This window comes from Pristiophorus japonicus, chromosome 9, assembly GCF_044704955.1.
Source record: "Pristiophorus japonicus isolate sPriJap1 chromosome 9, sPriJap1.hap1, whole genome shotgun sequence".
Classification (NCBI taxonomy): Eukaryota; Metazoa; Chordata; class Chondrichthyes; family Pristiophoridae; genus Pristiophorus; species Pristiophorus japonicus.
The window spans coordinates 152,488,760-152,509,747 of NC_091985.1; the positions used below are offsets into that span (position 1 = coordinate 152,488,760).

General features: G+C 43.8%; 1 protein-coding gene across 8 annotated transcripts in view; it reads right to left on the reverse strand.

The window, feature by feature from the left end:
* Window positions 1–20,988, reverse strand: part of afdna (afadin, adherens junction formation factor a) — a 282,635-nt gene that overhangs the window by 43,868 nt on the left and 217,779 nt on the right. For all 8 annotated transcript variants that reach the window (XM_070889970.1, XM_070889971.1, XM_070889972.1 and 5 more), the window contains one exon: window positions 250–315. In XM_070889970.1, the coding sequence (XP_070746071.1) occupies window positions 250–315 (66 nt within the window). The remainder of the gene's footprint in view (window positions 1–249; window positions 316–20,988) is intronic.

The window sequence follows — 20,988 nt, forward strand, 5'->3', positions numbered from 1 at the left end:
CGTCTAGGGTAGATGGGACCTCAGTTTAATGTCTCATCCACCAATTTACTGAATTAGATAGTCCAAACAGGTTTCATGTAAATTTACAGAACTCGAGTCTACAATGACATTTCTTTGTATAATGTATATCTTTCTCCCTTTTAAAAAAAAAATACACAAACAGTGATATTACTTGGATCAGTCGTCATGGGCCTCAACATTTAGAACATTTCTGCTTAATCAGAACAGGAATCAATAAGGTTTACTTACCAAGTCTGCAGCTCCTCCTTTCACAACAGATTTAACATAGATTCCGAGCTTATCCTGTCCCGCACCCTGAGGACATTAAAGAAAGATCAGTTTCAAATACTTATATAAACATAGAAACATGGATGCAGGAGCCTTCGAGCCTGCACCACCATTCAATATCATGGCTGATCATGCAACTTCACTACCCCACTCCTGCCTTCTCTCCATACCGCTTGATCCATTTAGCCGTAAGGGCCACATCAACTCCCTTTTGAATATATCCAACGAACTGGACTCAACAACTTTCTGTGGTAGAGAATTCCATAGGTTCACAATTCTCTGGGTGAAAAAGTTTCTCCTCATCTCGGTCCTATATGGCTTACCCCTTATCCTTAGACTGTGACCCCTGGTTCTGGACTTCCCTAACATTGGGAACATTCTTCCTCCATCTAACCTATCCAATCCTGTCAGAATTTTATATGCTTCTATGAGATCCCCTCTCATTCTTCTAAATTCCAGTGAATATAATCCTAGTCGATCCAGTCTTTCTTCATATGCCATTCCTGCCATCCCTGGAATCAGTCTGGTGAACCTTCACTGCATTTCCTCAATAGCAAGAATGTCCTTCCTCAGATTAGGAAACCAAAACTGTACACAATACTTAAGGTGTGGTCTCACCAAGGCCCTGTACAACTGCAGCAAGATCTCCCTGTTCCTATACTCAAATCCTCTCACTATGAAGGCCATCATGCCATTTGCTTTCTTTACTGCCTGCTGTACCTGCATGCCAACTTTCAATGACTGATGCATCATGACACCCAGATCTCGTTGCACCTCCCCTTTTACTAATTTGTCACCATTCAGATAATATTCTGCCCACCTGTTTTTGCCACCAAAGTGGATAACCTCACACTTATCCACATTTTACTGCATCTGCCATGCATTTGCCCACTCACCTAACCTGTCCAAGTCACCCTGCAGCCTCTTAGCATCCTCCTCACAGCTCACACTGTCACCCAGCTTAGTGTCATCTGCAAACTTGGAGATATTATATTCAATTCCTTCGTCTAAATCATTTATATTGTAAATAGCTGGGGTCCAAGCACTGAACCTTGCACTACCCCACTAGTCACTGCCTGCCATTCTGAAAAGGATCTGCTTATTCCCACTCTTTGCTTCCTGTCTGCCAACCAGTTCTCTATCCCACATCAATACATTACCTCCAATCCCATGTGCCTTAATTTTGCACACTAATCTCTTGTGTGGGACCTTGTCAAAAGCCTTTTGAAAGTCCAAATACACCACATCCACTGGTTCTCCCTTATCCACTCTACTAGTTACATCCTCAAAAAATTCTAGAAAATTTGTCAAGCATGATTACTCTTTCATAAATCCATGCGAACTTGGACCGATTCGGTCACTGCTTTTCAAATGCGCTGCTATTACAGCTTTAATAATTGATTCCAGCATTTTCCTCACTACCAATGTCAGGCTAACCGGTCTATAATTCAGTGTTTTCTCTCTCCCTCCTTTTCAAAAAGTGGGGTTACATTCGCTACCCTCCAATCCATAGGAACTGATCCAGAGTCCATGAAAGGTTGGAAAATGACCACCAATGCATCTACTATTTCTAGGGCACTTCCTTAAGTACTCTGGGATGCAGACTATGAGGCCCTGGGGATTTATCGGCCTTCAATCTCATCAATTTCCCTAACACCATTTGCTGACTAATAAGAATTTCCCTCAGTCCCCCCTTCTTGCTAGACCCTCGGTCCCCTAGTATTTTCAGGAGGTAATTCGTATCTTCCTTATTGAAGATAGAACCAAAGTATTTGTTCAACTGGTCTGCTATTTCCCTGTTCCCCATTATGAATTGACCTCATTCTGACTGCAAGGGACCTACATTAGTCTTCACTAATCTTTTTCTCTTCACATATCTATAGAAGCTTTTGCAGTTTATGTTCCCGGCAAGCTTCCTCTCATACTCTTATTTTCCCCCTCCTAATTAAACCTTTAGTCCTCCTCTGCCGAGTTCTAAATTTCTCCTAGTCCTCAGGTTAGCTGCTTTTTCTGGCCAATTTATTTGCCTCTTCCTTGGATTTAACACTATCCCTAATTTCCCTTGTTAGCCACAGTTGAGCCACCTTCCCCGTTTTATTTTTATGCCAGACAGGGATGTACAATTGCTGAAGTTCATCCATGTGATCTTTAAATGTCTGCCATTGCCTATCCACCGTCAACCCTTTAAGTATCATTCGCCAGTCTATCCTAGCCAATTCACCTCTCATACCATCAAAGTTACCTTTAAGTTCAGGACCCTACTCTCTGAATTAACTGTGTCACTCTCCATCTTAATGAAGAATTCTACCATATTATGGTCACTCTTCCCCAAGGGGCCTCGTACAACAAGATTGCTAATTAATCCTCTCATTACACAAGACCCAGTCAAGGATGGCCTGCTCTCTAGTTGGTTCCTCGACATATTGGTCTAGAAAACCATCTCTTACACACTCCACGAAATCCTCCTCCACAGCATTGCTACCAGTTTGGTTAGCCCCATCTATATGTAGATTAAAGTCAACCATGATAACTGCTGTACCTTTATTGTACGCATCCGTAATTTTCTGTTTGATGCCATCCCCAACCTCACTACTACTGTTTAGTGGTCTGTACACAACTCCCACTAACATTTTCTACTGACCTTTCAGTAAGCAACAGATATTTTATAATGTGGAGCAGCCCATCAGAACTATTTGTTTGAATCGTCTGGAAATATTACTAGCTAAGATAATGTGAGCCCCTTAATGACAGACACAAGTAATATAGTAATTAGAAATCAGGAAATGAAATAGCTTGTTAAATAGCTACTTTGCATCAGTACCAGAGATAAAAGGCAAACTAAAAATAAGTCAAGGGGAGGAACTAATTTGATTCAATACAAGTAAAAAACAATGGTAATGGAGCAAGTAATGAGATTAAAGATGGACAAATCTCCAGGACCAGATTGTTTCTACCCCAGGGTATTAAAAGAAGTAGGTGATTAAATTGTTATTGCGTTAGTCATGATCTTCCACAATACTCTTGATTCAGGAATTGTCCCCTTGGATTGAACAACTGGCAAAGTCACTCCATTATTTAAGAAGGGTAGGAGAGATAAACTGGGACATTTTAGGCCGATTAGTCTGCCGGCAGTTGTGGGACAGTTATTAAAATCTATTGGGGACAGAGTGACTGAGATTTGGATAAATACCAATTGATCAGAGAGAGCCAGCATGGATGGATCTGTACAGAGCAAATCATGTCTAACGAACCTAGATGCATTTTTTGAGGAGGTAACGGACATGGTAGGCAAGGGAATGTCTAATGATGTTATTTATATGGACTTCCAGAAGGCTCAACAAGGTTCCACACGAGACTGAACATGGAATTGGAGGCAGCCTATTGGCTTGGACAGAAAATTGGTTAAGAGGTAGGAGAAGGAGTAGGGGTAATGGGTATGTACTCAAATTGGCAGGATGTGGCTAGTGATGTCCCGCAGAGATCTGTACTGGGGACTCAGCTTTTCATTATATTTATATATGACTTCGATGGTAAAATAGAGAGCCGTATATCTAAGTTTGCTGACGACACTAAGTTAGATGGTACAGGAAAGAGGGTAGATGGGGGCATTGATAGATTAGGTGAGCTAGCAAAGCTGTGGCAGATGGAGTTTAATGTGGGAACGTGAGGTCATCCACTTTGGACCCAAGAAAGAAAGATAGTAGTGGGGAAAATGTTGGAATCAATCATTAAGGATGAAATAGCAGCGCATTTGGAAAGCAGTGACAGGATCGGTCCAAGTCAGCATGGATTTATGAAAGGGAAATCATGCTGGACGAATCTTCTGGAATTTTTTGAGGATGTAACTAGCAGAGTGGATAAGGGAGATAGAGAACTGGTTGGCAGACAGGAAGCAGAGAGTCGGGATAAACAGGTCCTTTTCAGAATGGCAGGCAGTGACTAGTGGAGTGCCACAGGGCTCAGTGCTGGGACCCAAGCTCTTTACAATATACATTAACGATTTAGATGAAGGAATTGAGTGTAATATTTCCAAGTTTGCAGTTGACACTAAACTGGGTAGCGGTGTGAGCTGTGAGGAGGACGCTAAGAAGCTGCAGGGTGACTTGGACAGGTTAGGTGAGTGAGCATGGCAGATGCAGTATAATGTGGATAAATGTGAGGTTATCCATTTTGGGGGCAAAAACACGAAGGCAGAATATTATCTGGATGGCGGCAGATTAGGAAAAGGGGAGGTGCAACGAGAACTGGGTGTCATGGTTCAGTCGTCACTGAAAGTGGGCATGCAGGTACGGCAGGCGGTGAAGGCGGCAAATAGTATGTTGGCCTTCATAGCTAGGGGATTTGAGTATAGGAGCAGGGAGGTCTTACTGCAGTTGTACAGGGCCTTGGTGAGGCTTCACCTGGAATACTGTGTACAGTTTTGGTCTCCTAATCTGAGGAAGAACGTTCTTGCTATTGAGGGAGTGCAGCGAAGATTCACCAGACTGATTCCTGGGATGACGGGACTGTCATATGAGGAGAGACTGGATCAACTGGGCCTTTATTCACTGGAGTTTAGAAGGATGAGAGGGGATCTCATAGAAACGTTTAAGATTCTGACGGGACTGGACAGATTAGATGCGGGAAGAATGTTCCCAATGTTGGGGAAGTCCAGAACCAGGGGACATAGTCTTAGGATATGGGGTAGGCCATTTAGGACTGAGATGAGGAGAAACTTCTTCACTGAGTTGTTAACCTATGGAATTCCCTGCCGCAGAGAGTTTTTGATGCCAGTTCGTTGGATATATTCAAGAGGGAGTTAGATATGGCCCTTACGGCTAAGGGGATCAAGGGGTATGGAGAGAAAGCAGGAAAGGGGTACCGAGGGAATGATCAGTCATGATCGTATTGAATGGCGGTGCAGGCTCGAAGGGCCTACTCCTGCACCTATTTTCTATGTTTCTATGATTGGAGTATTTTCTAAATGGTGAGAAGCTAGGAACTGTGGAGGAGCAAAGAGATTTAGGGGTCCAAGCACATTAATCACAACGCTAGTGGATAGGTGCAAAAAATGAAAGACTAATGGAATGTTGGCCTTTATCTCCAGAGGCTGGAGTACAGTGGGGTGGAAGTTACATTACAGTTGCACAGAGCTCTGGTTAGACCCCATCTGGAGTACTGCATTCACTTCTGGGTACCACACCTCATGAAGGATATATTGGAGAGGGTGCAGCACAAATTTACCAGAAGGATACCAGAGTTAATAGACTTAAATTATGAGGACAGGTTGCATAGACTAGGCTTGTATTCACTCGAGTACAAAAGATTATAGGGTCATCTAATTGAGGTGTAGAAGATGAAAGAATGAGATACGGGTAGATAACGAGAAACTATTTCCTCTGGTGGAAGTCCAGAACAAGGGGTCATAACCTTAGAGTTAGGCTGCTCAGTGGGTGATGTTAGAAAGTGGGTCTTCACACAAAGGGTAACGAAAATCTGAAACATTCCCCCAAAAAGCTGCTGAGGCTAGGTCAATTGAAAATTTCAAAACTGAAATTGATCAATTTGTGTTAGGCGAGAGTATTAAGGGTTGTGGAACCAAGACGGGCGAGTTGTTACAGATCAGCGATCATCAAACTTCTGAATGGTGGAACAGGCTAGAGGCTGAATGGCCTACTCCTGTTTCCATAAAGTATGACAAAATAAAATAATTAGTAAATTATTAAGGGGGCAGATTGGCTAACAAACAGAAAACAGAGAGTCAGGATAAATGGTTCATTCTCTGGTTGGCAATCAGTAACTAGTGGGGTGCCGCAGGGATCAGTGCTGGGACCCCAACTATTTACAATCTTTATTAACAACTTGGAAGAGGGGACAGAGTGTAACGTAACCAAGTTTGCTGACTATATAAAGATGGGAGGAAGGGCAATGTGTGAGGAGGATATAAAGAGGCTGCAGGAGGACTTAGACAGACTAAGTGAGTGGGCAAGAATTTGGCAGATGGAGTATAATGTTGGAAAGTGCGATGTCATGCACTTTGGCAGAAAAAAATCAAAGAGCAAGTTATTATTTAAACGGAGAAAGAGTGCAAAGTGCTGCAGTACAGCGGGACCTGGGGGTACTTGTGCATGAAACACAAAAAGATAGTATGCAGGTACAGCAAGTGATCAGGAAGGCCAACGGAATCTTGGCCTTTATTGCAAAGGGGATGAAGTATTAAAAACAGGGAAGTCTTGCTATACAGGGTATTGGTGAGGCCACACCTGGAGTAGTGTGTGCAGTTTCGGTTTCCATATTTACAAAAGGATATACTTGCTGTGGAGACAGTTCAGAGAAGGCTCACTAGGTTGATCCCACGGATGAGTGGGTTGACTTATGAGGAAAGATTGAGTAGGTTGGGCCTCTACTCATTGGAATTCAGAAGAATGAGGTGTGATCTTATAGAAACGTATAAGATAATGAGGGGGCTTGACAAGGTGGATGCAAAGAGGATGTTTCCACTGGTGGAGGAGACTAGAACTACAGGGCATGATCTTAGAATAAGAGGTCGCCCATTTAGAACTGAGATGAGGAGAAATTTCTTCTGAGGGTTGTGAGAATCTGTGGAATTCGCTGCCTCAGAGAGTTGTGGAAGCTGGGACATTTAATAAATTTAAGACAGAAATAGACAGCTTCTTAAACGATAAGGAGATAAGGGGTTATGGGGAGCGGGTGGGGAAGTGGAGCTGAGTCCATGATCAGATCAGCCATGATCGTATTAAATGACGGAGCAGGCTCGAGGGGCCTTATGGCCTACTCCTGCTCCTATTTCTTATGTTCTAAACACATCCAAGTAAGTATCAGTTGATGATTCTATGTCTAACAATTTCCAGTAGCATGTCCCCAAAACATTGTACATATTTATATATTGTATTTAACAGCAGAGATAATTTAACAGTTATAGTTCATGCTTTCACCAGATATCTTCTCATGTCCAATGCAAATAACCATTCCCATAAGCAAGCCTTAATTTCCTACAAACCGAAGTGTGAAAAGCATCTGAAAATGTGTTTTATTCATTCATTCAAGGGATGGGACATCGCTGGCAAGGCCAGCATTGATTGCCCATCCCTAATTGTCCGAGATGGTGGTAATAAGCTGCCTTCTTGAAGCGCTGCAGTTTGTGTGGTGAAGATACTCTCATGCTGTTAGGGAGGGAGTTCCAAGATTTTGACCCACCGACAATGACGGAATGACAATATATTTCCAAGTCAGGATGGTGTGTAATTTGGAAGGGGAACTTGCAGGTGGTGGTGGTGGTCCCATGCGCCTGCTGCCCTGGTCCTTCGAAGCATGGTGAACAACGAACCCCGTATGCTGCTGCTAAACGCATTGGAAAGGGAACGGGTGCCTTGTACTCTCCTGGTCCCTCTAATAGACAAGCACCATACTAACAGAACATATATCTCAAGTTCACTGTTTCCCCTAAGCTCTGCGCGTGCTCACAGTTAAATAAATGGGCCACGCACTCACGCCGGGGACACTAACTCGAAGCAAACAGCTGCGCGGTAACCACACCTCACTGGCAGCTGTGTGATTGGCAGGCCTGTCCAGCCACTGACGTGCGTTTGCAGGCTCTCTCAACCAGTGTTCCCTGGCCAATCAATGCAAAGAGAAGGCGGGACCCTCTCCAAGCACGTTAGTGGCTGGACTGGCCTACTAATCACACAGCTGCCAGTGAGGGGCAGTTATCACGCAGTTGCCACCTCCGGTCAGCGTTGCCGGTGCGAAGCTTCAGTAAGCTGTGGGAGTGAGAGTGCGGCACAATGGGGCTATTAGACAATCAAAGAAAGGCAAGTCATTAAGTACCTCAGAAACCCGAGTACTTGTCAGCACACAATTCTGGCCAGTAAGTGTTAAGTTAAGGAAACATTTTATTAATCCGCAAGGTTAATGGCCACACTGCTAAGTCTCCTGTACGTCCTTTGGAGAGGCTAGAAATTGTATCAAGACATGGATCCAACAGGTCTCATAGAAACATAGAAAACATAGAAAATAGGTGTAGGAGTAGGCCATTCGGCCCTTCGAGCCTGCACCACCATTCAATAAGATCATGGCTGATCATGCAACTTTAGTACCCCATTCCTGTTTTCTCTTCATACCCCTTGATCCCTTTAGCCATAACTCCCTTTTGAATATATCCAATGAACTGGCATCAACAAACTCTCTGCGGTAGGGAATTCCACAGGTTCACAACTCAGTGAAGAAGTTTCTTCTCATCTCAGTCCTATATGGCTTACCCCTTATCCTTAGACTGTGACCCCTGGTTCTGGACTTCCCCAACATCGGGAACATTCTTCCTGCATCTAACCTGTCCAGACCTGTCAGAATTTTATATGTTTCTATGAGATCCCCTCTCATTCTTCTAAATTCCAGTGAATATAAGCCTAGTCAATCCAGTCTTTCTTCATATGTCATTCCTGTCATCCCAGGAATCAGTCTGGTGAACCTTCGCTGCATTCCCTCAATAGCAAGAATGTCCTTCCTCAGATTAGGAGACCAAAACTGTACACAATATGCAAGGTGAGGCCTCACTAAGACCTCCCTGCTCCTATACTCAAATCCTCTCGCCATGAAGGCCAACATGCCATTTGCCTTCTTCACTGCCTGCTGTACCTGCATGCCTACTTTCAATGACTGATGTACCATGACACCCAGGTCTTGTTGCACCTCCCCTTTTTCCTAATCTGTCACCATTCAAATATTCCACCAAAGTGGATAACCTCACATTTATCTACATTATACTGCATCTGCCATGCATTTGCCCACTCATCTAACCTGTCCAAGTCACCTTGCAGCCTCTTAGCATCCTCCTCACAGCTCACACTGCTACCCAGCTTAGTGTCATCTGCAAACTTGGAGATATTACATCATCCTTTGTTGGTAGTTTCTGTGGGGATTTGTTTGAGACAGAATTTCCATCTGCCCAAAAAGTGGCCCCTGACCATAGAATCATAGAAAATTACAACACAGAAGGCGGCCATGCAGCCCATTGTGTCCATGCCGGTCAAAAAAGAGCTTTCCAGACTAATCCCACCTTCCAGCACTAGGTCCATAGCCCTGTAGGTTATGACTAAGTGCACATCCAAGTACCTTTTAAATGTGATGAGGGTTTCTGCCTCTACCACCCTTTCAGGCAGAGAGTTCCAGACTCTATCCTCTGGGTGAACAAATGTTTCCTCATCCCCCCTCTAATACTTCTATCAATTGTTTTAAATCTATGCCTCTGCTAATGGATATAGGTCCTTTCTACCCACTCTATCTAGACCACTCATAATTTTATACACCTCAATTAAATCTCCCCTCAGTCTCCTCTGTTCCAAGAAAAACAACCCCAGCTTATCTAATCTCATGTCAGGAATTTCCTCATTCTAAGTCTGGTTTATGCAAAGCAGCCAATATGCCTGCATTAACCAGCCAAACAAATTAGTCATAGGGTCCAGGCACGGGTATTAGCCAAAAACGCAAGCGTTACCAGAAAACCAGTCCCCCTTTCAAAGGGAGCCAATTGGCCCTTTTAAAAAAAAAACTGTTGTGCCAGTGACATCTATGATTCTGCAGTACTTACCCCAAACATAATTGCTACCCTTTGTTTATGGCTCAAATGCTTTTGGATCAACTGTTTGATTAGACATCAGTTTTTGGGCCATTCACTTTGGTCCCCAACTTTAACATGCAAAGACTGAAACACTTTGCTTAAGAACATAAGAATTAGGAGAAGGAGTAGGCCACATGGCCCCTCGAGCCTGCTCCGCCATTCAATAAGATCATGACTGATCTGCGACCTCAACTCCACTTTCCTGTCCAATCTCCATATCCCTTGATTTGCCTAAAGTCCAAATCTATCTATCTCAGCCTTGAACATACTCAATTACTGAGCTTCTACAGCCCTCCTGAGTAGAGAATTTCAAAGATTCACAACCCTCTGAGTGAAGAAATTCCTCCTCATCTCAGTATTAACTGGCCGACCCCTTATCCTGAGACAATGCCCCCTAGTCCTAGACTCTCCAGCCAGGGGAAACAATCTCTTAGCATCTACCCTATCAATCCCCCTCAGAATCTTGTATGTTTCAATGAGATCACCTCTCATCCTTCTAAACACTGGAGAGTATAGACCCAATCTACTCAATCTCTCCTCATAGGACAACCCTCTCACCTCAGGGATCAATCTAGTGAACCTTCGTTGCACCGCCTCGGAGGCAAGTATATCCTTCCATAGATAAAGAGATCAAAACTGTGCACAGTACTCCAGATGTGGTCTCATCAAAACCCTGTACAATTGTAGTAAGACTTCCTTACTTAAGAGCAGGGATTAATATTGTGGAGAATGAGACCGCAAAACATCAGAAGCAAAATTTGTAAATTAACATTGTTGTGTCACCATACAGGTGCAGCGTCGAGAATCCAGAACCTTAGAGACCGAGTACGTTTCGGATTCCAGGCTTTCGATCGTCTTTCTGACGTCACAAATCCAGAAACACCCGAGCCCAGGTTCAGGTATTTCCCGATTTCGGAATGGCAGAAACGGGGCGGGGGTCCCTGCCGAGGAGCTGTTCGGGCGGGCCACGCCATGGAGGAGCTGTTCGGGCGGGCCCTATAGAGGAGGAGCTGTTCGGATGGGCGGGGCCCCGCCGAGGCGGAGCTGTTCAGGCGGGCCGGCGAGGAGGCCCCGAGGTAAGGGCAGCGGGACGAGGCCCAGAGGTCGGGGGGTCTGGATTCCGGACAACCCTGCCACCGATCGTCCCAGAGTCTGGATTCTCGATGCTGCACCTGTACTAGTAAATATTGCCCCAAGTCAGTCGGATTATCTTTCTTCCTGGACAGAAGAACCAAATAGGTTAGCTTCTCTTGCTGTTTGTTTTTAATTCGGTGACACAAGTTGTGTGTGTGTTTTTCTGCACTTGCGAATAATGCTGCATTTCTGACAAGTTACATTGGGGGGGGGGGGGGGTGGGGGTGGGGGGAGTGGCTGTTGGTTCAAGAAGACAATGTTTATTAAATGGAAGCGACTGAAGTTGAAAATTTCCATTTTTGTTCAATTCTTTTTAATACTGTGAACTAAAGAACTCCAGCACTTTAATATTTGTTGGTTGTCTGGTTGCATTGTGATTCATATTCTAATTACTGTACTTATATGGATGTCCAGCATGTCAGTGCCATAGGAAAGCCACTGCTCCTGCTGCTTGTGCAGCTGTTGCTATAGTGACATGAGGGATGGGCTAATATGTTGAAAACTTTATTAATACTAATTGCACGAATAGATATGCCTCTTTCAGCTCACCTTGGGTTTACGAATTGTTTGTCGATGCACAACCGTGAAACTGAGTGACATTTTTGAGGTGTTAATGCATTATTGCAGTTCTTTTATATTCGTCATTTCTGACAAGTATTTTTTTTTAAATAGAGTTTGTACATGTTTGTAAAAGCTTTTAATTAATTCTACCGTAAATAAACTTGCAGAATGGGCATGTAAATGACAAAAGAATTTCAATATAGATAAGTGTGAGGTGGTGCATTTTGATAGGAGGAATAAGGAAGTTACCTGCTCCTTGGAAAATAAGAGTCCAAATGGGGTAGAGGTGCAAAGGGACCGAAGGGTATAGATTCACAAATCATTAAAAGTAGCAACGCAGGTTAAAAAAGCCATAAACTTGCAAATATAGCACTGGGGTTCATTTCTAGAGGAAAAGAATTCAAAAGCAGAGAAGTAATGTTAAACTTGTATAGAACCTTGTCTGAATGTCTCATGATTTTGAGACACGGTGGCAATATGGCATTACTGTTTATATGCTTTTAAGTGGTTCCTGTTGTTGCAAGAGTTGTTATTAAAAGGAGAATTTGCCCACGCACAAAAAAGGTCATGCTCAAAGGAATTCATGGTCCACTCAGTATAATTTTTTTTTTTAAATAGAGGTTATGTCACTTGTGAACAAGGCCCATGCCATCCGTGAACTTATTTTGGATGATTGCATCAACATCACGGCCTTGACGGAAACCTGGCTGAAGGGTAATGACACCTTCCCCCTAAATGAAGCCTCCTTGCCTGGCTATACTATCCACCGCTTGCCCCACTCAAACCGCTGCTGTGGTTCTCATCACCAAATCATAACTAGGTCTGTCCCCCTATTCCTCTGGCACCTTTTCCTCCTTTGAGTATCTCCCTTTGTTCCACCCATCTCACCTCTCATTTAAAATCCTCGTTCTCTACCGCCCACCCAAGTACCGCGCCAAGTTTCTCACCGAGTATCTTCACCGCTTTCCTCCCTCAACCAGCTCTACCTCACCACCACTTCTCTCCACCCCTCCATTTACTCTAAATTGTCAGACTGCTTGTCCGACATCCAGTACTGGATGAGCAGAAATCTCCTCCAACTAAATATTGGGAAGACTGAAGCCATTGCTTTTGGTCTCTGCCAGAATCTGCGTCCCCTAGCCACCAACTCCATCCCTCTCCCTGGAAACAGAGAGGCCAAACCAAACTGTTCGCAACGTTGGTGTCATATTTGACCCCGAAATGAGCTTCCGACCACATATCCGCGTTATCACTATTACCGCCTATTTCCACCTTCGGAACACCGTCCGACTCCATCCCTGCCTCAGCTCATCTGCTGCTGAAACCCTTATCCATGCCTTTGTTACCAATAGACTAGACTATTCCAAAGCAATTCTGGCTCGCCTCCCATCTTCCTCCATATACTTAAGCTCATATCCTAACTCACACCAAGTCCTGTTCACTCAGCACCCCTGTGCTCACTGACCTGCATTGGCTCTCAGTTAAGCAATGCCTCAATTTAAAAATTCTCATCTTTGTTTTTAAATCCTTCCAATAGCTCACCCCTCCCTATCTCTGTAACCTCCTCCAGTCCCACAGCCTCAGACCTCTGCGCTCCTCCAATTCTGGCCTCTTGCACATCCCTGATTTTAATCGCTCCACAATTAGTGGCCTTGCCTTCCAGCTGCTGAGATCCTATTGTCTGGAATTCCCTTCCTAAACCTCACCACTGTTCCCTCTAATTTTTGTTTGGATTCACGGCCCCTTTAACGGGCCACGTGGCTCATTCAAATTCCATTTAAAAGCAGGTAAGCTGGCTTTGCGAAACCTCTAGACCACTGTGGAGCTGCACAGGAACAGTGCTCTCCACCTCCTTTTCCTCCTTTAAGATACTCCTTAAAACCTACCTCTTCGACCAAGCTTTTGGTCATCTGCCCTATTATGGCTCGATGTCAATTTTTGTTTGATAATGGCCCTGTGAAACACCTTGGCATGTTTTAAAGACAGTCTATAAATGCAAGTAGCTGTTGTTGTCTTTGAGCAAACATTTATACCTGAAAATGGATAATCACAAAATTTTGCTACTAAACCCAGCTTGTTCACCAAACAAAGATTCAATGAAGAACCTAGATATGGGGCAACAATTATTGTTTTGAAGTCCAAGCTGGGACTAAAGAAAAGACACCAGACACGTTTTCCTTATGTAATGTTACATCTAACAGCGTCTCTGATAAATAGGGTTGCTGCCTTCTCTGCATTCTGTCTGCACTCCGCAGACCTGCAATTGTTGTTGATACTTGCTGAGCAATCCATCTCATTAGGGCATAGCCTTTAAAGTGACATTAACACATTAGACAAGTGTATTTCCGCCAACACAGAAAGGCAGCTGAATAAATCTCTCCCACGTAATTGCAGCAAACAAATTAAAAGTGGTTACTATGCTGACACAACTGCAAGATCCTGCAAAGAAATATCAAGCAGAGTCTCTAAGGATTGAAAGCAAGATTGATGACATTATACTTAGCTGCATAATCTATTCAGTAGCAGTTAAAGTAAATAGGATATTGAAAATATGCAAATATTTGAAAAGTCATTATATTTAGTCAGGTATATTTAGAATCTAAAGATTGCTCAAAAAATACAAACCACTTGTGCAAATTCTAGAATTTAGGATAGCAAACCTACAGCAGAGTTTATTCAGGTCATTGAATATTTGAACAATTATTCTACTAGTGCAATACCATCTAAATACAATTCATCATACAAATACCTGCACATACATATTCTATCCCAGTGAAAAGGATTTAGTAAATGTCTTTTTTTTAAAAAAGTAACTCAAGCATAGCAGGTTTTTACTTATGATGCAATTATATTATTGGTACCAAGTCCATACCAATGTAATTTTTGGATTGTTCCAGAGCTATACTGTCTACTTGCATCACTTTTGAATTGGTCTGCTATCGTCTCTTTTACACCCCTTCTGAAGTTAAAAGTTCCACTCTTAGGGCCCGGTTTTTTTCCACGCACCTCCAAGCCCCCGACAGCTTTTTACCTCAAAAGTTGCGCGGGAAAAAAAACTCCCTGCGATCATGGCCGATTCTCGGGCCATCTGTGGAGCTGCCGTGGCGTACAATGAACAGAGGGGCACGGAGCTAGGTTCCAGCACTGAAAACAGTGCCGGGACCTCTGCACATGCACGTTAGAACCTGCGCGCATGTGCAGTAGCTCCTTGCAGGCCGTTTCGGCAAATGCACGCTGCAGGCTGTATGGGAGGGGTCGAAATATGCCGTCCCTATCCCTGGCCGAATGGGCTCCCTCATCGGCGGTCCGCTGCATTCCCTAAGGTAGGAGTTCAATTTTTTTTATTTGTTATTTACTGATTTTGGTGCTTTAGGTGCAGGGTTCCTTCTATTTTTTTTTTAAAATGTGTTATTTATTGATTGCTTATTACTTTTTGTGCTTTGTTTGGTGCTTGGTGGTGCTTTAAATGTAGTTACTTGCACCGATTCCTTAACTGTAAGTAAGGTCTTTCTGTGCGGACAAAAGTTGACATATACGCTGCCCTAAGTTAGTTTAGTACAACTTTTTTCTGGCCAAATTGGCATAAATGGTGTAAGTGGCTGGGAATGCCCCGCCCCCTTTTGGAAAAAAATGACCTAACAAAAAACCTAACTAACTTACTTACACTGGCGCAAATTAAATGGCCATATTTGCAACTTAAAAGATACACCAGAAAAATCAAGTTACACCCAAAAAAAGATGCAACTTATGGGGAAATTTGGGCCCTCAGAGCTTAAAAAGAAATCAGGCAGTTACTTTACCAACACTAACATTGAAATTTGACTTTACAGTGATTGCACCTAAATGCAACATGTGCTCCCTTAATGTTTCAGAGGTAAAGACTTCATTCTAGAAGCTACACACACCAAGGAGGAATAGGTTTGATCCCTGGCCTGTGTTAAATTAGTTGATTTCAGCCAGGGCAATGATTGGATGCTTAATTGGTTGGAGCGCGGCAGATTTAGGAAGAAAAAAATTGGACAACTTGGATTTTTTTTTGTGATTTTAAATTTTAAAAAAAATGTATTCATTGCTGTCACATATAGGCCAGACCAGGTAAGGACAGCAGATTTCCTTCCCTAAGGGACATTAGTGAACCAGATAGGTTCTTCTTCGGCAGTCCCTCAGAGTCGAGGATGACTTGCTACCATACTAATAATGAGTTCTCAGGTGACGGAGTCCAATGCGGGACTTACAGTCTCTGTCGCAGGTGGGGCAGACGGAATGAGAGGATGGGGTGCTTGGGTTGTGCACTCCTTCCGCTGTTTGCGCTTGTTCCCGGCGAAGAGACTCGAGGTGTTCGGCGCCTTCCCGGATGTTCTCCTCCACGTTGAGTGGTCTTGGGCCAGGGATTTCCAGGGGCAGTGGGGATGTTGCACTTTTTCCAAGGAGGCTTTGAGAGTGTCCTTGAAGCCTGTATCCTAACTCGCACCAAGTCCCATTCACCCTTCAGCTCGCTGACCTATGTTGGCTCCCGGTTGAGCAACAGCTTGATTTTAAAATTCTCATCCTTGTTTTCAAATCCATCCATGGCATCGCCATTCCCCATCTGTAACCTCCTCCAGCCGTACAATCTGCACTCCTCCAATTCTGGCCTCTTGCGCATCCCCAATTTTAATCGCTTTACCATTGGCGGCCATGCTGTCGGCTGCCAAAGACCCAAGCTCTGGAATTCCCTAAATCTCTCCGCCTCTATCTCGCTTTCTTTCTCTTTGGTTATCTGCTCCAATATCTCCACACTTGGCGCGCCTTGGGATGGTTTTCTACGTTAAAGGCGCTATATAAATGCAAGCTGTTTTGTACGTTCAATTAAGAGGCTGCCGACATTCTGACGCTTGGAGAGTTTCTATGTACTTAAATGTGACATAAATTTGAGTGTCACACGTGAAGAACAGGAAATGCAAGTGCGACGAGCAAGGAGTTTTCCGTGTCGGAGCTCCGAGTAGAGCACTTGTTTTGGGAGTCTAGTATCAGGCATGCGGACAATGGGGCCCGTCCATCGGAGCTGATCGAGCGTGATCAATGCTTCGATGCTGGGGCTGTTGGCCTGAGCGAGAACACAGACGCTGTTGCGCCTATCCTACCAATGCAGTTGCAGGGTCTTGCGGAGGCAACATTGGTGGTACTGCTCCAGTGCTTTCAGATGCCTGCTCTACATGGTCCATGTCTCTGAAGCATATAAAAGGGCGGGTATCACTACTGCTCTGTAGACCATGAGCTTGGTGCCAAGTTTGAGGTCCTGGCCTTTAAACACTCTCCTCCTCAGGCGGCCGAAGGCTGCACTGGCACACTGAAGGCGGAGTTGGACTTAGTCATCGACGTCTGCCCTTGTTAACAGTAGGCTCCCGAGGTATGGAAAATGATCCACGTTGTCCAAGGCCTCATCTTGGATTTTGATAATCCAGGGGCAGTACTGTGTGGCGGGATCAGGTTGGTAGATGACCTTTGTCTTACGGATGTTTAGTGTAAGGCCTATGCTCTCATACTCGGTGAAGTTGTTGACAATGGTTTGGAGTTTGACCTCTGTGTTTGGTGCAAGCATCGTCTGCATACTGTAATTCAATGACAGAGGATGGGACGACCTTGGATCTGGACTGGAGGCAACGGAGGTTGAACAATTTCCCGTTTGTTCTGTAAATTAGCTCCACTCTAGCAGGGAGCTTATTGAGGGTGAGATGGAGCATTGCAGCAAAGATCGAGAAGAGCGTTGGTGCGATGACACAACCTTGCTTGACCCCGGTCCACACATGTACTGGGTCTGTGGTGGATCCAGTCAGGATCATGGCTTGCATGTCATCATGAAGCAGGTGGAGGATGGTGACAAACTTTTGAGGGCAGCCAAATTTAAGGAGCACGCTCCATAATCCCTCACGGTTAACTGTATCGAAGGCCATTGTGATGACAAAGAATGCCATGTACTTGCTGTTCCCTGCATTTCTCTTGAATTTGACGCGTGGTGAAGATCATGTCCACCGTGCCCCATGGTGGACGGAATCCACATTGCGACTCTAGGAGGAGCTCTTCAGCCACTGGGAGAAGGCGACTGAGGAGGATTCTTGCGATGACTTTTCTTGTGGCAGACAGCAGGGAAACTCCTCTAATTACCGCAATCGGACTTATCACCCTTCTTGAAGATGGTCACGATTATGGCGTCCGAGATCCTATGGCATGCTCTCCTCCTTCCAAGTAAGAGAAATAAGTTCATGGATTCACGCCAATGGTGCTTTTCCGACATGCTTTAGTGGTGGAGAAGCACTATTCTCAACACTGACAATTAAATTAAAGTAATTCAATTGTTCTTAAATTAATGATCTCACTGGTATGACTTGTTCAGAACTGGATCAGAACTAAGTGCTGCTCTGCACGGTAAACAATTCTGATTAAGGCTATAGACTACCAAATCAAAAGCAGCAAGTGTCATTAGTAAGCAGGGAATCCCATTCACTTCAATGTTCTAATAGTGTCTGAGTGGAGTGCATTGCTCTTAGGATTAAAGAGCTAAAATTACAAAGAGTAGTACTTATCCCTTCCATTTCAAGTTAGACTCCTATAAATATATACACATTTATTCCTACAAATTATTGCTCAGTCTTGAGACATTTAAGCATACTAAAATGTAATGACATACCGTTAAAGTTGATCTGCAAACATTGTGCTCATATTTGCTCACATGTTTCATGTTGGAATCAATCATTTTGAACCATAATCCAGACCAAATATGGTAAGCAAAAGTAAGTTACTTTATTTCTTGAAACACTGCACAAAACAACATGCTTTGTTGAAAATACTTCACACAAAATATTTAATCAAGATAATACTGGATCTTAAACTAATACAAGATGCGAATGAGAAACTGCAAATCAAATCTCATCGTAAAAGGACATGATTTTACTGTGGATATGTGAACTGGATATATGGAAATAAAGACAGTGACGTGAACTGGATATATGAAAAAGTATAAGCCATGGAAAAATAACTAAGAGAATGTCAAATTGCAAATAATACAACATCAGCACAATTAATAGGCTTTCTCAAGGTTTTAAGTTACTAATCATGCCAGTATAAATTGTAACATGAAATGGATAAATGAAAATATGAAAATACAACATCAGCACAAGTAGAAGAATTACAAGGTTTCAGTTAGTAGTCACGCCAGTAAAATTGTAACATTTAGAAGCAATGCCTGAGCTTTAGTAAAAACAGCCCATATAGATGTCGGCTCATGAGTGGACAAAGGAAAGGAAGGATCAAAAGGGATAGGTTGAACTAGGATGTCACTCTAATTGTATCTTGTTATCTATTTCCGAAAATGTATAACTGTCGTCGCTTTACGATGTAACTTCACTTGTCCGTAGGAAGTGTGTACGCTCTATCAAGAGAGTAAACCTTCTGTCTGACAAGTCTCGGCCGGTGAAATAAAGACGGCTTTGTTTAAAGCACAATCGGTATTCGACTCAGTGATTACACTGAACCAGATTGAGGGAAAAGAACTCAGAAATCAATAAAAGGACATGATTTTACCATAGAAATTTCCAGTCCCTTTTTAAATCGTTTATAATAGAGGGTAAATAAGTTTCAAAGAGTAAACCAAACAAAATGTAGTTTACAAAAAAAACCCTGCACAAAGCTCAGCCAACAGCAAAACTGGTGTTTATTTTCAATATTTATCTTGGCTTTACTGTGCCAAACTATGTTTTCACATTTTACCCTAAATGGGTGCTACAATTAAAATGTTCAAACATTAAATGACTTTGTAATTGTCTTTCAAGAAAGTTATGAAAATATATAGCATTATTTAATTACTAAGAAAAATCTTTGTTTGGTTTACAATAACCATTAATGTGTTAGAGCAAGAACTGCTAGATAATTTTGCTCTGCAATCCTCCAAGATCTCTGCACTCCTCCAATTCTGGCCCCTTGTGCATCGGATTTCCATCACTCCACCAATGGTGCCCATGCCTTCAGCTGCCCAGGCCATAAACTCCGAAATTCCCCCGTGCCCCCCCCCCCCCCACCCACTCCACCCCTGGAACCCCAAACATGTCTGTCTCTTTCTCTCTCTTCTCCTTTGGAGGAGATATTCAATGGAATTACCATTGCAAATCCTCCACTATCAACATCCTGGGGGGGGGGGGGGTCACCATTGACCAAAAACGTAACTGGACCAGCCACATAAGTACTGTGGCTGCAAGAGCAGGTCAGAAACTGGGTATTCTATGGCGAGTGACTTACCTCCTGACTCCCTAAAGCACTTCCACTATCTACAAGGCAAAGTCAGGAATGTGATGGAATACTCTCCACTTGCCTGGATGAGTGCAGCTCCAAAACACGCAAGAAGCTCGACACCATCCAGGACAAAGCAGCCCACTTGATTGCCACCCCATCCACCACCTTAAACATTCACTCCCTCCACCACTGGCGCACCGTGGCTGCAGTGTGTACCGTCTACAAGATGCACTGCAGCAACTCGCCAAGACTTCTTCGGCAGCTCCTCCCAAACCCGTGACCTCTGCCACCTAGAAGGACATGGGCAGCAGGCGCATGGGAGCATCATTACCTCGAAGTCACACATTATGCTGCCTTAGAAATATATCACCGTTGCTGGGTCAAAAATCATAGAATGGTTACAGCACGGAAGAAAGCCATTCAGCCCATGTCGGCTCTCAGCAAATCGTGGAACTCCCTACCTAACAGCACTGTGGGAGTACCTTCACCACACTGATTGCAGCAGATCAAGGTGGCGATTCACCACCATCTTCCCATGCGCAATTAAGGATGGGCAATAAATGCTCGCCTTTCCAGCGACACCCACATTCCATAAATGCATAAAAAAATCTGATTGTTACCATTATTACTAATGATTATCAGTGCAATTTCAGTGATGTATCATTAGTTACTGGTTTCCCCGCCCCCCCACTCCCCTCCAAAACCCTCGGTTTCCCCTCTTCCCCACCCTAGGTTTCCTCTGTTCAACTGCTCATGAGGGCCTGCTGGTTATTGGAACTTCTCACACAAGAGCTGCAGTACATAACCACGAAGAAAGATTCACAACTACAGGGAACCCAACTTTTAAGGTAAACACAGTAACATTTACAGACATCACATGGTCATACCTGCAGGAATGCCTCCAACCAGAGCTGACCCTTCATAGCAAATTCATTAGAACATAATAGGAGTAGGAGTAGGAAAAGGCCATACGACCCCCAGTTTTAGACCCCCTAGCCAGGGGAAACAACCTCTTAGCATCTACCCTGTCAAGCCCTCTAAGAATTGTATATGTTTCAATGAGATCACCTCTCATTCTTCTAAACTCCAGCAAACATAGGCCCATTCTACTCAATCGCTCCTCA